This window comes from Protobothrops mucrosquamatus, unplaced genomic scaffold (assembly GCF_001527695.2).
Source record: "Protobothrops mucrosquamatus isolate PMUCROS unplaced genomic scaffold, P.Mucros_1.0 scaffold499, whole genome shotgun sequence".
NCBI lineage: Eukaryota > Metazoa > Chordata > Lepidosauria > Squamata > Viperidae > Protobothrops > Protobothrops mucrosquamatus.
In genome coordinates this window covers 206,396-220,050 of record NW_015386815.1, presented here as the reverse complement: position 1 = coordinate 220,050, position 13,655 = coordinate 206,396, and the positions used below count along the sequence as shown (strand labels likewise).

The 13,655-nt window shown below is 34.1% G+C and overlaps 1 protein-coding gene across 1 annotated transcript in view; it reads right to left on the bottom strand.

Moving 5' to 3' along the window:
* The window catches only part of IL18RAP (interleukin 18 receptor accessory protein), an 18,480-nt gene that overhangs the window by 1,996 nt on the left and 2,829 nt on the right, over nucleotides 1-13,655 (bottom strand). Inside the window, exons 3-8 of the mRNA XM_015816795.2 lie at nucleotides 13,237-13,414; nucleotides 12,128-12,302; nucleotides 7,174-7,242; nucleotides 5,533-5,647; nucleotides 3,747-3,904; nucleotides 2,802-2,942 (exon numbers count right to left, since the gene is read on the bottom strand). Coding sequence (XP_015672281.2) covers nucleotides 2,802-2,942; nucleotides 3,747-3,904; nucleotides 5,533-5,647; nucleotides 7,174-7,242; nucleotides 12,128-12,302; nucleotides 13,237-13,414 — 836 coding nt within the window. The remainder of the gene's footprint in view (nucleotides 1-2,801; nucleotides 2,943-3,746; nucleotides 3,905-5,532; nucleotides 5,648-7,173; nucleotides 7,243-12,127; nucleotides 12,303-13,236; nucleotides 13,415-13,655) is intronic.

Genomic DNA, 13,655 nt, shown 5'->3' with positions numbered 1-13,655 from the left:
CTTAATTCTTATTATGAAAATAAAATAGTAATAAAAATAAGATAAAGAAGCCTGTCTCTCACACAAAATTAATTTATTTTCTTATTCTAATTCCTTGTTTACAAAATCATACTCATGAAAATAACATTGAAGTTCCAAATGAAAATTTCATAACTATCAAAAAAATATACATGCCTCTTCTTTCATATATACTATGTACCTCCAAACAATGTCAAAAAGTCATAATTTGCCCACAGCGACATTGTGCGTTACTGGGCAAAGAGGGCATTAAACCAAGCTTTCTGCAATTTCAGTCAAGCACTCCATGATGCCACATTATTCTTTGACTTAAAACCTATATCCAGTGGTGGGATTCAAATATGTGAACAACTGGTTCTCTGTATGGATGCCACTTCCAGAAGTCCGTTCTAGGCCTGGGCAACAAAAAAATTAGCTACCGGCTCTGCCAAACTGGTACAAACCAGCTGAATCCCACCCCTCCTATATTGCTAGAGAATTTAATACATTTTACCAGCAGAGGCTGCTCTAAAACAAAATCTTTAAGCCATCTGAGCAGTGAGTTAACTACTGCATCAATATTCTTAATCCTCTAATGGTCATAAATTCTGATCTTGGAGCATTTTCTTATAGAAAATGAAGTGATTCCATATCTAGATTAAAGTACAGCATGCAGAATATCTAAATGGGCATACAGCACCAATGCTTAGAAATTATAGACAGAAAATTTATGAATGGCAATTTGTAACATGCAAAAATCAAACCATTTTATATTGATTGTGTTAAAATCTTGTGCAAATAAGAAATTACAGAACAATTATGATTATTATTTATTAAATTTATTATGAACACCCACTCCAAAATTTATCCAAACATAAATTAAAATTGTGAAAATTGTGAAAATAATGAAACAAACATGGCAGCCTAGACTAAAAATAACCATACTAATAAAAAACAACAGGGATTTCACAGATGCACTAACTCAAGGCCTGAGAACAGAGCCAAATCTTAAAATCCTTCCAGAATCCAGAAGACTGGGCACCATATCTACCTCTGGAGGGATGCTGCTCCAGCGAGAAGGGGCAACAACATAGAAGTCACACGTATTTGATCCCACAAGATGGTAATATTTAATGGAGAGAATGTGAAGTGTATCCACTCTGCCTGAATGTACCATACAGGCAGAAACAATAGGAAATAGGCAGTTCCTCAAATAACAAAGACCTATGCCATGAAGAACTTTATAGGAAACAACCAGCACTTTGAAACGCACCCAGGAGTCAACTCCAACTACAGTACATTAGGCTTCAACTCGCAGAATTCACAGCCATTTGAAGTCTTAACATATCTAGACAATACTCAGTTGAAGAAATATTATAAAGGAAAAAATGACTCAAATCTTCATCAGAGACTGATACTATTATTTGGAACTGACCTATGCTATGTAGATATTTTGATTCAAATTCCTGCTTATCTCTGAAATTTGGGGCATGATCTGTTGAATTAAAAATGTACAGAACTAAAAAGTAGAAGATAAAAACTATGGTGATAATTTTTACACACACACACACACACACACACAAACACACACACACACACATGCACATAATAAGCATACACACACATTCATAAATACATAGCATGGCAATTTTTTGCTTATAACTCACCAGTTTTTATCTTCTACTTTTTAGTTCTGTACATTTTTAATTCAACAGATCACTGATGAGGGTATGTTTGTTCTACATTCACAACTAGCTTATAAAAAAATAATAATTCAGAATTGCTTGACAATAAGAACACAAGAAAACAAATGCTTTTGCTACCAGCTCCTTTCAGGTGTCCGAAAGTGATCATATATTTTTATTATAAAAACAGTGTATAGAAAGTTTTATCTTTAGCCAAAAAATGAGAAAGTAACTTTTAAAAGAAAGGATCAAAAGAGGGGGGGAGATGAAAGTTCATTTTTTTAGAAAATGAAACTTTTGACCTAAATTCATTTCCTGAATTTAATACCTCTGTGGCAAACTAATATTAAAAACATCTTAGTTAACAGGATTCTGTAACAGCCGCTGCACATTCATCAAGGCTATATTCCTAGCAATTCTTCCCTCCTCCTTCTTTCTCTTCTCCTCCAATATTTTTTATGAAGGATTATGTCAAGTTTTAAGAAATGTGGGCATGTGCAGTGTTTTGGTTTGGGTTTTTTTTCTGGTACAGCCTGATTCATACTGAAAATTCCATCCTTCCTAATTTCCCTAATTTTCCTTTAACCATATCTGATTGATGAGTTATAAGATTATAGGTAAATGCTTATTAATAATAATTTCTTTCCAAATTATGACTAAATGTTATTATTCATATTCTACAGACTGTTGAATATTGTTGCAGTATACCTCTGCATTGGGGATGGGAGGGGAGACAGGATTTTAAAAATGGTTTCTTAGGTTTCAGTCCAATATTCCATTTACTGGGTCAGGAGAGATTATAATACATGCTCAATTCTATAACCAGGGATTGTTATAAAAATGAATATTTTGTATTCATTGTATTAGTATTCAATATTTGGGAATGGGTTGCTGAGATCCCTGTATGTCAAGTTAAGATACTTAGAGACAATGGGTAAGTGAGGTAGGAGCAAATATACGTAAGGTGGAGAGAGAGAGAGAGAGACTCTCTCTCTCTCTCTCTCTCTCTCTCTCTCTCTCTCTCTCTCTCTCTCTCTTGATAAGAACCAGTAGTATTGACCAATCTCCTCCCATTAGTAAATTGGCCATTAAATGCTATTGTAAATCAAACATTCTTACCACTCAGAGTTTCATCTTTGGCTAGGTAATTCCGATAGAATAATATAAGTTCAATCCAGTGGCTATAAATCAGCAGGCCTCCTGAAACCACTCCAAATAATATTATAATAGTGCCACACAAAATAAGCAAGAAATGAATTGCTAAAGAGAAAATAGAAATAGATAAAACATAATACAAAATTAATGATGAAGTTAATGATTAATGGTGAAGTTCAAGATGAAGTATAACAGTTGGGGAAGGATGTGATGGATGATGACCTGAACTTGCCCACTGAAGAAATAGATGTATTCCTAGATCCTCAAGGAGTCTTAACTGCCTGCAAGGAAGATTACTTAATTTTATCCAAGATTTTCATCTGAGAAGCCATATACTGGTAGTCCTCATTTAGCAACCACAACTCAGTCTTTAAATGAAGCAGTCATTAAGTGAAACTGAAACTGTGCTTATGATGTTACTTCAATTTTTCTTTGCTTCACATACCCATGAAGGTTGTAAATGTGAAGACTGGTTGCAAAGTTACTTTTCCTCACTACCTTAATTGTGAATGATTGCAAAAAAAAAAAGGCAGTCATTAAATGAGGACTACCTGACTACCTGTATTTCTTCATAAGGAAGGAAGGAAGGAAGGAAGGAAGGAAGGAAGGAAGGAAACCTCTTGTCTTCATGTCACTCACAATCTAACTTCACAGATAGACCCTGGCAGCCCCTTTTAAAAAGTCCCTGTGATTGAGTATATGGATTCATTAGAAAATGAAGAACAACAGCTATCAAATATGGCACAAGAAACTGGAACTGTTTTTATAATAGGAAATTGAAGCTAAGGCTCATGAAATTCATGTAGATATTTACCCCATAACATAACATAATAGGTCAGAAAACCAAAGAAAAGTGTTAATGACGTCAAGTAGAGCAGTGATATTATCTTAGTGGTTTGACAGTTTTACCTTTTTCTGTTTGCCTCTTAAGTTTGATCACTCCAGTAGCATTCCCAATAGAATTTTGGGCCAAGCAGATGAAGTGGCTGTTTAGATTTTCTTCAGTTACTTTTGTCAGTTTGAAGGTAAGAGTAAAGGTTTGTCCATCCAGTCCCTGTGGATGAACTCTAAACAGAATAATGCTCTCATCAATCATCAGTCATGCTTCCATCCATGTGCAAACATTTACAGCTTTTCATGATACCCATGAACAAATATTTTAAATATATAGACAGGACTCTTTACAATGTCAGAAAAAAAAAGAATAAAAAATTGTGGCAGTCACATCTACCAGTCACATTGAAACTCTTGTTCTTTTTAACAAAAAACAACTCTATTTATGGTTGGTCAACATGGTCTTCCAAACGCCACCTCATGAATCTGCCACTCAAGTGCTAATATGGTTCTTCTATAATCCATCTTTCCAGTATGAATCTTAACATGCTATACACTGACCCACTTAATATTAATTCCCCCAACTCCTATAGCTAATTTATGCATTAAACTGATTGAATAAAGCCAATGAAAAATTAAACCCCAAACAAGATTGTTAAACTAAATGACTAACCTTAGGAAAACTCATAGGCCTAAAATCAAACAAGCCATATTAGGATTTAATAAGAAATGAACTGAGGGATAATTCACTTAAAAATCTTTGGGTTTTATCATATTTATTAATATGATAATATAATATATTTTATATCTGTTGTTTTTTACATTTGTTTTATTTGATTGTTCTGTGCTGCCCAGAATTGCTTTTTGAGAGATGGGCAACTGATTAAATTTGATAGATTATAGATAGATAGATAGATAGATAGATAGATAGATAGATAGATAGATAGAGAGAGAGAGAGAGAGAGAGAGAGAGAGAGAGAGAGAGAGAGAGAGAGAGAGAGAGAGAGAGAGAGAGAGAGAGAGAGAGAGAGAGAGAGAGAGAGAGAGAGATGTAAAAACATAATAGGCCACAATCTTATGCTTCTGATCCCATGATTTGCAAGTTTCATAATCTACAGTATCTACTAAATCATGCTGACCTTTGCATGTTCATATTCCTTTCTGTTTGTTATATTTATTGGCAAGTATAAAAACCAAACCAAAAAAAACCCTGAAAAAATATAAGCAGAATTAAGGGTTCGCAGAGTAGGGCAAGTTAAAGAAGATTGAGATGGCAATAGAAAAGTTACAGCTATGTACTGGATCTTATAAAAAAAATTGTAATTTCATCTGCAGTATAAGAAGACATATATTTTATGTCTGAGATACAGAACAATTTCCATACTGAGGACCACATTTTGTCTTTGAATAACATGTCAGGAGTCATGCCCCAAAAATCTTGTGATGGGATTAAAATTCTTAAGCAATTTAAAAATTAATATTTGGGATTTAAAAAATTAAAACTGACTGCATCTAACTGAGATTAAAAGTAACTTTGATTACTTTTAATCTGATTACTCAGATATATTTAATAATATAACATTAAAAATACAGTTTGATGACAACTTTGGGAAATGCATCCAAAGTCTCCAAGGAGCACCTGGACTCCTTGGAATTTCAGGTAAGAGTTTTATAGATATGTCTAAATCTAAATCTAAATCTAAATCTAAATCTAAATCTAAATCTAAATCTAAATCTAAATCTTCCTTCCTTCCTTCCTTCCTTCCTTCCTTCCTTCCTTCCTTCCTTCCTTCCTTCCTTCCTTCCTTCCTTCCTTCCTTCCTTCTTTCTTTCTTTCAATTCAGACACTTTCTTTCCCTACCTGTCTTGCTGTATCAGTTGTTTGCTTTTACTGGTTTCTCGGTACAATTGTAGTGAGGAGGAAACATTCATTTCAAAACCAAATTGTGCTTTGCATTCAAGATCAATCGGTTGACCTTAAAAAATAAAAAAGATGAGGGTGGGGGAAAACCAGCATGTATATTTTCCACAGATCAGAAAATATTTTAGAGTAGTTTGCAAATGGTTATGAGTTTCTTTACATAGGATTTGAAAATTTGCAGATTATTAATATTAAGTAGCGTATACAAAGGTTCTTCAAAAAATAACTCATGTAGCTATGGGGTTTTTTACACAAAAAAATCTTGTTGCATTTTAAAGACTAGTATATTTACTATTTTCATTAGATTCCATCACACACCACTTCCAATCTCTCTTTCATGCACTTGATGGAAAGGAGGTGATACTGAAGCACATAGGATAATAATTATACGAGGCATGTGTGTTTGGGTGTATGTTTGTATTTGTGTATGTGTGTTTGAGTAAGTCTTGATTCCTAGCAACTGCTTGGACAGTTGCAGTTTTCTTGGAAAGATTTTTCAGAAGGATTTGCCATTTCTTGCTTTCTATGGCTGTGAGACTGTGAATGGCTTCATGCCTAAAATGGACTAGAACTTTCAATCTTCTAGTTTCTAGCCTGATGTCTTAACCAATATATCAAACTGTGTCTCTCCTATTAGGTTTTAACTGTGACATATTTGAAAAATGTTGCATTTAATATGATAAATGTGAGTCTTCTAATGTAATGCTGTGGACACATATTAATTAGAGCAAATTGCTATAGAATAATAAAACTATACATTCTTGTTATGGTAAGTGGGAATGATCTTAGGAGATAGGATGAAGAGCCATAGATGGCAATGGTCAGATAAGAGACAGATGAGTCTACAGAAGTAATGGAGCATGACAAACATCTCAGAAGGGATGTTTATTGGACTGTAAAAGTGAAAAGTACTTTAGGAGTTGCAAGGTTATGTTAATGTAACCTTACAATACATGTAATACTCTTGGATCAGCTTCTTGTCTGGACTACTTTGAAGGGAGAACAATTCCACAAACTGAAAAGTCAAACATCTGTCATTTTTAAAAAACAAAAATATGTTGTACATGGGTAGTGGGAGGAAGGATGCCAATAAGGAACTTATAAACTAAAATGGCTGCAGAGAAGGCACTTGCCTACATTTTAATAAGTTATATTTCTCCCCTTTATTACACTTAGTATTACAAAATCTAAAAAAAAGCTTTCTCCCAGAAAGATCCTAATATCTAAGACTCCAACACATTTAGGACTTTAAAATATAATGTCCAGTCCCTTGAAATGCTGGTAATATACTCTTGAATCTATACATTGCAACTGTTCTATGAAATTCATAGTTTTAAGCTGCAGCTGTTTACCAGCTGAGAGAATAAATTGTGACTTTTCCCCTATTTCAGAATAGAATCCTACTATTTTGCTAAAATAATAGACAATCTATGATTTATATCATAAAATAAGTAATCCAAAAGTACCCACAACTAGTCCATTTTGACTAAAATTAAGTTCTAGCTTAAAGTGGAATGCAGTCAATGTAAGATACCTATTATCTCATAAGTTGCAAAATAAAAGTGAAAATTTAATTCTTACCAATTTCTACTTCAAGGGTTGTCTCATCACTGGGATTCAAAATCTTTGGAGGATGGATAGTGTCTTTTGCTAAAACAATGGTGTGTTAGAAGTTAAAAAATAAATAAATTATCTTTAACATGTTCAATGCATGTCTAGGTTACAATAGAGAGATCCATGAGAAAATACAGACAAGATACCTCTTAATTGGTGGAATGACACCAGCTATCATTTAATTAGCTGAAATATTGCAAGCAATTTCTTTCCAGGATTAAGTACTTTCAGCAAAAGTGAGTTCTGTAAAGACTTCTGGTTTGTGCCGTAGCACCCGGTCATGGGATTGCGGCTCTCCGCACCCCACAGCTAGTTTTGCCCTGCCAGAGGACCCTAAATGGGTCTAAGTCAACCCAGAAAGATGGCAAAGAAAAGAAGGGTGCCCCGATGATTCTGGAATGATGGCGGTCATTTCCCTCGATTCGGGGAAAGACTTCTAACCCGACAGGAGAAAGGCTGGTCACACTTTGTTGTCCAGTCCAAACTATTTGCAGCTGAAGTCCAAAGGCACTAACCAGCACAACTGTGAACAGCATGCTTGAAACTAGGTGAGGAATTTGATCTTCTCTCTCCTATTTTATATCTGGTTTCCTGGAAAAGTTCCCCAAGAAGCAAAAAGCCTCCCAAAGTGAGAAGGGAAGAGATTACCTCACCCTTCTATAGATGGAAGCGGCAAATTAAATCCTTATGGGGAGTAAAAATATAAAATACTACAGTTTGGGTAAATTTGAAAGCTAAGAAAATTGTTAAAACTCTATACCTGAAAAGGAAGAACAAAAATAACTCTTTGTTTTAAAAAGTTGAAAAATGAACAGTGACATCTAGTGGAGGATTAGAGAAAACTATAGCAGCATTGACCCAGAATTTGGCAAGACGCCTAGAAATAGCAAAAAACAGCTGGGAACAAAGCATTGAGCTATCTACTACTGAGTGAAACTACATATGTTTAGAAACTGCTGACATTCTGGGATTATAAACACACCAATCTGCATAAGAACTGTTTGCAGAGAAAGAAAAATCTTGGCCTTTGGCTAATCTTCTAAAGGAGAAATTACTGGAAAATTTTTAGATGGTCAAATACTTTGGACTGAATCCCGACTGGTTGATAATTACAAGACCCCTGAAAAGAAGAACCATCACAAAATATTGTTTTCAGTGGTGCCTTGGCAATTGGAAACATGTTGGATTATAAAGCCATTATATAAAGATTTGGCTGTTTGGATTTTAAGATGGGTTGGCTTGATAAAGCTAATTAAAAAGATTATGACACCGATGAAAAACTATTTAGATAAAATGGATATTATATACCTATCTAAAAATGATAGAAAACCATACCCAACACCCCAGTTTGGAGCTTCTAAGATCTGCAGGAACAATGACTCAAGACAAAACAAATGCATTCCAGGAGAAAATATACACAATGCTGTGACAGACTCAAACAATAATTGTTTCAAACCATGATGAGATTAGAAATAAGTCTGACAATATCTCTAACTTAAACCTACAACTAAATAACACTCAAAAAATGACAACAAAGAATGAACCAACAAATCAGACAACAGAACATAAATTAAATGAAAGTGACTTAAATAGAAAAGCTACAAATAAAGAAAACTACAATTTAATTTTTAAAAAAATCTACAAAATCTCACTGTAATAAAGGAGACAAAAAAAATGCTTTATCCTCCAGGACTTCAAAACAAATCTGAGGATAAAATAGAAGAACTAATAAAATGGATTAAAGAACTGTCAGAAGAATCATTAAAACGTGGGAGACAAAAACTTGATACTTTACTTGATTTGGTTTTTTTTTGGTCCCCAACAACACTTACAAAAATACAACCTGGCAAGCCAAACTTACTGATTTGGAAAGCGACCTGGCAAAAGAAGAAGATTAAAGTTGGAGTCAAGAGACGTGATTCAACCTATCAGATGGAATATTATATGACTAAACACTTGTTTGAATATGGTTAATAAATATATGGATATGAAGAGGCCCTAGAGAAAGATTATTAGATGGTGTATTATAGGATTAAATATTGTTGGAATATGGCCAAAGGAATAGATAAAGCTTGAAAAGGGGCCCTATAGTAAGAGGAATAAGGTATATAAGTAGTATAATACTTTTAGAATATGTGAAATGTTAAAACATTGAGAGGGTCTATTTAAATGAAAACTTTGGATATTTAAAGCTAATGATTTTGAGAAAATTATGATTGATAAGTGTGGTCTGAATACTGAGGGGAAACTAAGCTTCAATAAGAATCTTGAAAACAGGACATATAATGATTTAATAAGATGATTTTTATAAATACAATGGAAACAAGCTGATTAAAAACATGTTATATGTTGATGTTACTATTATATGCATAAATACTAAAAATGTTTTATATCCAGCTTGGTATATACTGAAAATATTAAGAATTATATTTGTTTAATGTAGACAAAAGGAGAATGTTACAGGAAGAAGAAAGGATCAAGAAATATATTACCAACATATTAATTGTAGAAATTAATTATCATTGTTTTAAATATATGAACCCAGACAACACACTGTTCATGAAGCATTAAAGATTGTTATTGTAAAAAATTAATAAAATATATATATTTCAAAAAAGTAAGTTCTGTAAAGCTTTTTTTAGCTTTTGGTTCCAGAGGCTAAACTTTTATTCCAGATATGTACCTATATCACAGTCGAAGGATACTTCTATAAGATAAGATGAGATGAGATGAGATGGTAAAGTAAGGTAAGGTAAGGTAAGGTAAGGTAGGACAAGACAAGACAAGACAAAACAAGACAAGACAGGACAGGACAGGACAGGATAGGATAGGATAGGATAAGATAAGATAAGATAAGATAAGATAATGTAAGATAAGACGAGGCAAGGCGAGGTGAGGCGAGGCGAGGCGAGACAGGACAGGACAAGACAAGACAAGACAAGACAAGACAAGACAAGACAAGACAAGTTAATGTTTATTGTCATTTTTTTACTGTGGGCACAACGGCACACATCAAAAATGAAATTTAGTTGCCCACTCTCAAAGTGAAACACATACATGACACACACCTAAACATACTATATACAACATATGTATAGACCCACACTCCTACATATACATAACAAATAAATATTAAACACTGTCCATCTTGAATATACAATGGAAGGAGGAAGCTTGAGAGTTCACAAGGTTAATGGAATGAAACGATGGCTGAATCTAGATGTTCTGCTTCGGATACCACGAAGCCTCCTCCCAGAAGGTAACAAGGAAAACAGGTCGTTGAAGATGATGTGTAATGTCCCAGATAATTTTACAGACCCTGCTCAAGCAACGCTTCTGTGCTGTGTCCTGGATGGGGGAGGGAACTGCCAATGATCTTTTCGGCCATCCTCACCACTCTCTGCACCACCTTCCTGTCTGAAGCAGTGGTGCTTCTAAACCAGACTGTGATGCTGTATAACAAGATGCTCTCAATCGTCCCCTTAGAAAGTGGTAAGGATAAGAGAAAGAAGATGTGCTTTTCCTCTGTGTGTGAGATAGTGTATGCATGCATGCATGTGTATCTGTGAAATAATTTTAATTTTAAAACATAACCTCTTAGGAATGACAGGACTATAGCAAAAAGTGACTGGTGCCTTGATTCTTTCTCAGATATACCTGTTTCTCTTCTGCTGTCCTTCTGCCTCTGAGACAAGTAAAAGTACATTTTCTCTGAAAAAATATGGATGATTTCTAAATGGCAATAATGAATAGAGAAATGTGAATCCTTTGATACCATCTAGCATTCATCTGGATTTTTGCAGCCGTTAGCCCTACTTTTGACATACTTCTCAACCAAGTAGCAGAAGAGAGTTATTTCCATAAGCCTGATAGATAACAGACTTTTGAAGTCAAGCAGAGAGCAAAGAAAAACAATTTGTTCTATAAAATAATGATTTTTCAGAGTATTTCCTAGTAAAGGGAAAGGGGAAAATTTCCCCTATCCAGTTGTTTTCAACTCTAAGGGGTGGTGCTCATCTCCATTTCTTGGTCGAGGGAGCCAGCATTGTCTGAAGATATTTCCGTGGTCATATGGCCAGCATGACTATAAGCTGTTACTTTCCCATTAAAGTGATACCTATTTATCTACTCGCATTTGTATGCTTTCAAATTGTGAGATGGGCAGGAGATTTCTTAGACTTCTTACACAAATACACAGACACACACATATACTGCAAGACAAGTGCCATATAAATTTAATAAATAATCAATGTCACATATCTGTGAAACTCATTAAAAATGAAACTGGCTAATAAATAATACTGTGTTATCTTTTAGAACCGATGTTTTTTATTTGCTTGCTTGTGATATGCATGTTCACACTTAACCATCCATATGCAACCTCACTATCTACTAGAATAAAAAATCAGGATTTAAATTGGTGCTGTTCCTTCAACTGAACTTTTTCCATATGATATATAGATTTTCCACTGAAATTATCTTAACATGCATAATTGGGCTACCATAATAATCTGCCATAGCAGATTAGCTCCATCAATCTTAAACAAGAATTATTTGAATGCATTCTTGTAAAGTTTTCCAAGATAAAATTCAATCCATTTTGAAAAAGAAATGTTGTCAATGATTTATTTATTTATTTATTACCATATAGATCTCATTTTTTTGTAATTTATTTTAAAAGTTTGTAAAAAGCATGTTTCTATCTTCTAGTAAATTGCTTTAAGAAGGGAATGTCATAACTGCTTAGACCAGTCAGGAATGACAAAGATAAGCAAATAATTCAACTAGTCATTAAATATTACTATATAATTATAATTTAACAAAATAAACTCTAAAGTCTGATATAGTACATATATCACTGCGAAAATATAAAACACTATATGAAATTATTTATTACGCTGAATTATGTATAGTGACTTACAGATAACATGCACATTTAGTATTGTTCTCATTTTCCATTGCATACTGTTGTCAGTCAACATGTAATCGCATGTATAAGTACCATTATCTTTATCATATACAGAACGCAGCACTAATTTATCGTGGTAGAATTGTAGACCAGGTCTTTTCTTTTTACGCTCTACTTGTATTCCATTCTAAAAAAAGATAAAGATGAACAACTCAAATATTATGATAGGTTGAAATGTGCAAATTCACAAATTATCAAGTTAACCGCCAGATACTTCATAGCAACTGGTATTCATAAGTGTATGATTTCTGATCCTCAAATGAATTACAAAACTATCATGATTATTAGCCATGAAAGGAATAATTAAAGAACTTTGGATGAAAATAACGAGTTTTAATTTGCTTTTATTTCTGCAATAGCCTTCCCTGTACAGTGCACTCCAGATATGTGGTATTCCAGTTCATATGAATCCCTTTCTGGTTTTGACCATGCTAGCTGGGAACTGCAGAAATTGAGATCCACTACAGCCAAAGAGTGCCAGGTTATGAAATCCTACTCTACATGAAACCAGATTCTACGACCTTCCCCATCCCACTTTTCCAATGGCAATTAGCAATACCACTTCACAATGCTTTACAGCCCTCTCTAAGCACTTTACAGAGTCAGCATATTGCCCCCAACAATCTGGGTCCTTATTTTACCAATCTCAGAAGGATGGAAGTCAATCTTGAGCTGGTGAGGATCAAACTGCTGGCAGTTGGAAGAATTAGCCTGCAATACTGCATTCTAACCACTGCACCACCATGGCTCTTAAAATTAAATTAAAATTAAAACCAAATGGCTTTGTGTTTGCCAACCAGTAGCAGCACCTACTCGACTTTGGCTAATCTTGAATGTACATCCAAGTACTCACAAGATCCAAACTTGCTTAGATTTTCAAGAAACCAGGGAATATTAGGGTAAAAGGTTAAATTGAGAGGTCAAAGAAAATATTCCAGTAGAAATAACGACAAACAATCTCTCTATAATTTTTCAAACAAATCAAAGCTATTTCAATGTTTCGTGAAATGCACAGCAATTGAATGGATTCAAGGGAGTTGTTACCTTAAAAAAAAACTTACTTTGTACCATTTCACTGATGATTGTGGAAAATTAGAATAACAGTTTTTCCCTGGGCATCCAATAGATGTTCCTTGGTCCACAAATAGATAAATGTCATTTCTGTTGTTAACTGAACAATTAGCCATAATTTTTGTTTGAACAGCTATTAAAATATTGACACATGGTGATATGCTATCCCTGTGTGACACAAAAAGAAATTTCAGGATAAATTATTCAGAGACTAATTCTGTGCAGGAAGAGAAAAAATGAATTCAATACATTGCTGAAATGTACAGTAGTACCTCAGTACTCATCATTAATTGGTTCCGGAAGGTGCGATGAGTACCAGAATTTTTTTCCCATAAGGAATAATTTAGTGAGTCACAAGCAGCTGACACTGACAGGTTCTAGCTTGTACGTTAAGTACCAAACAACTGAT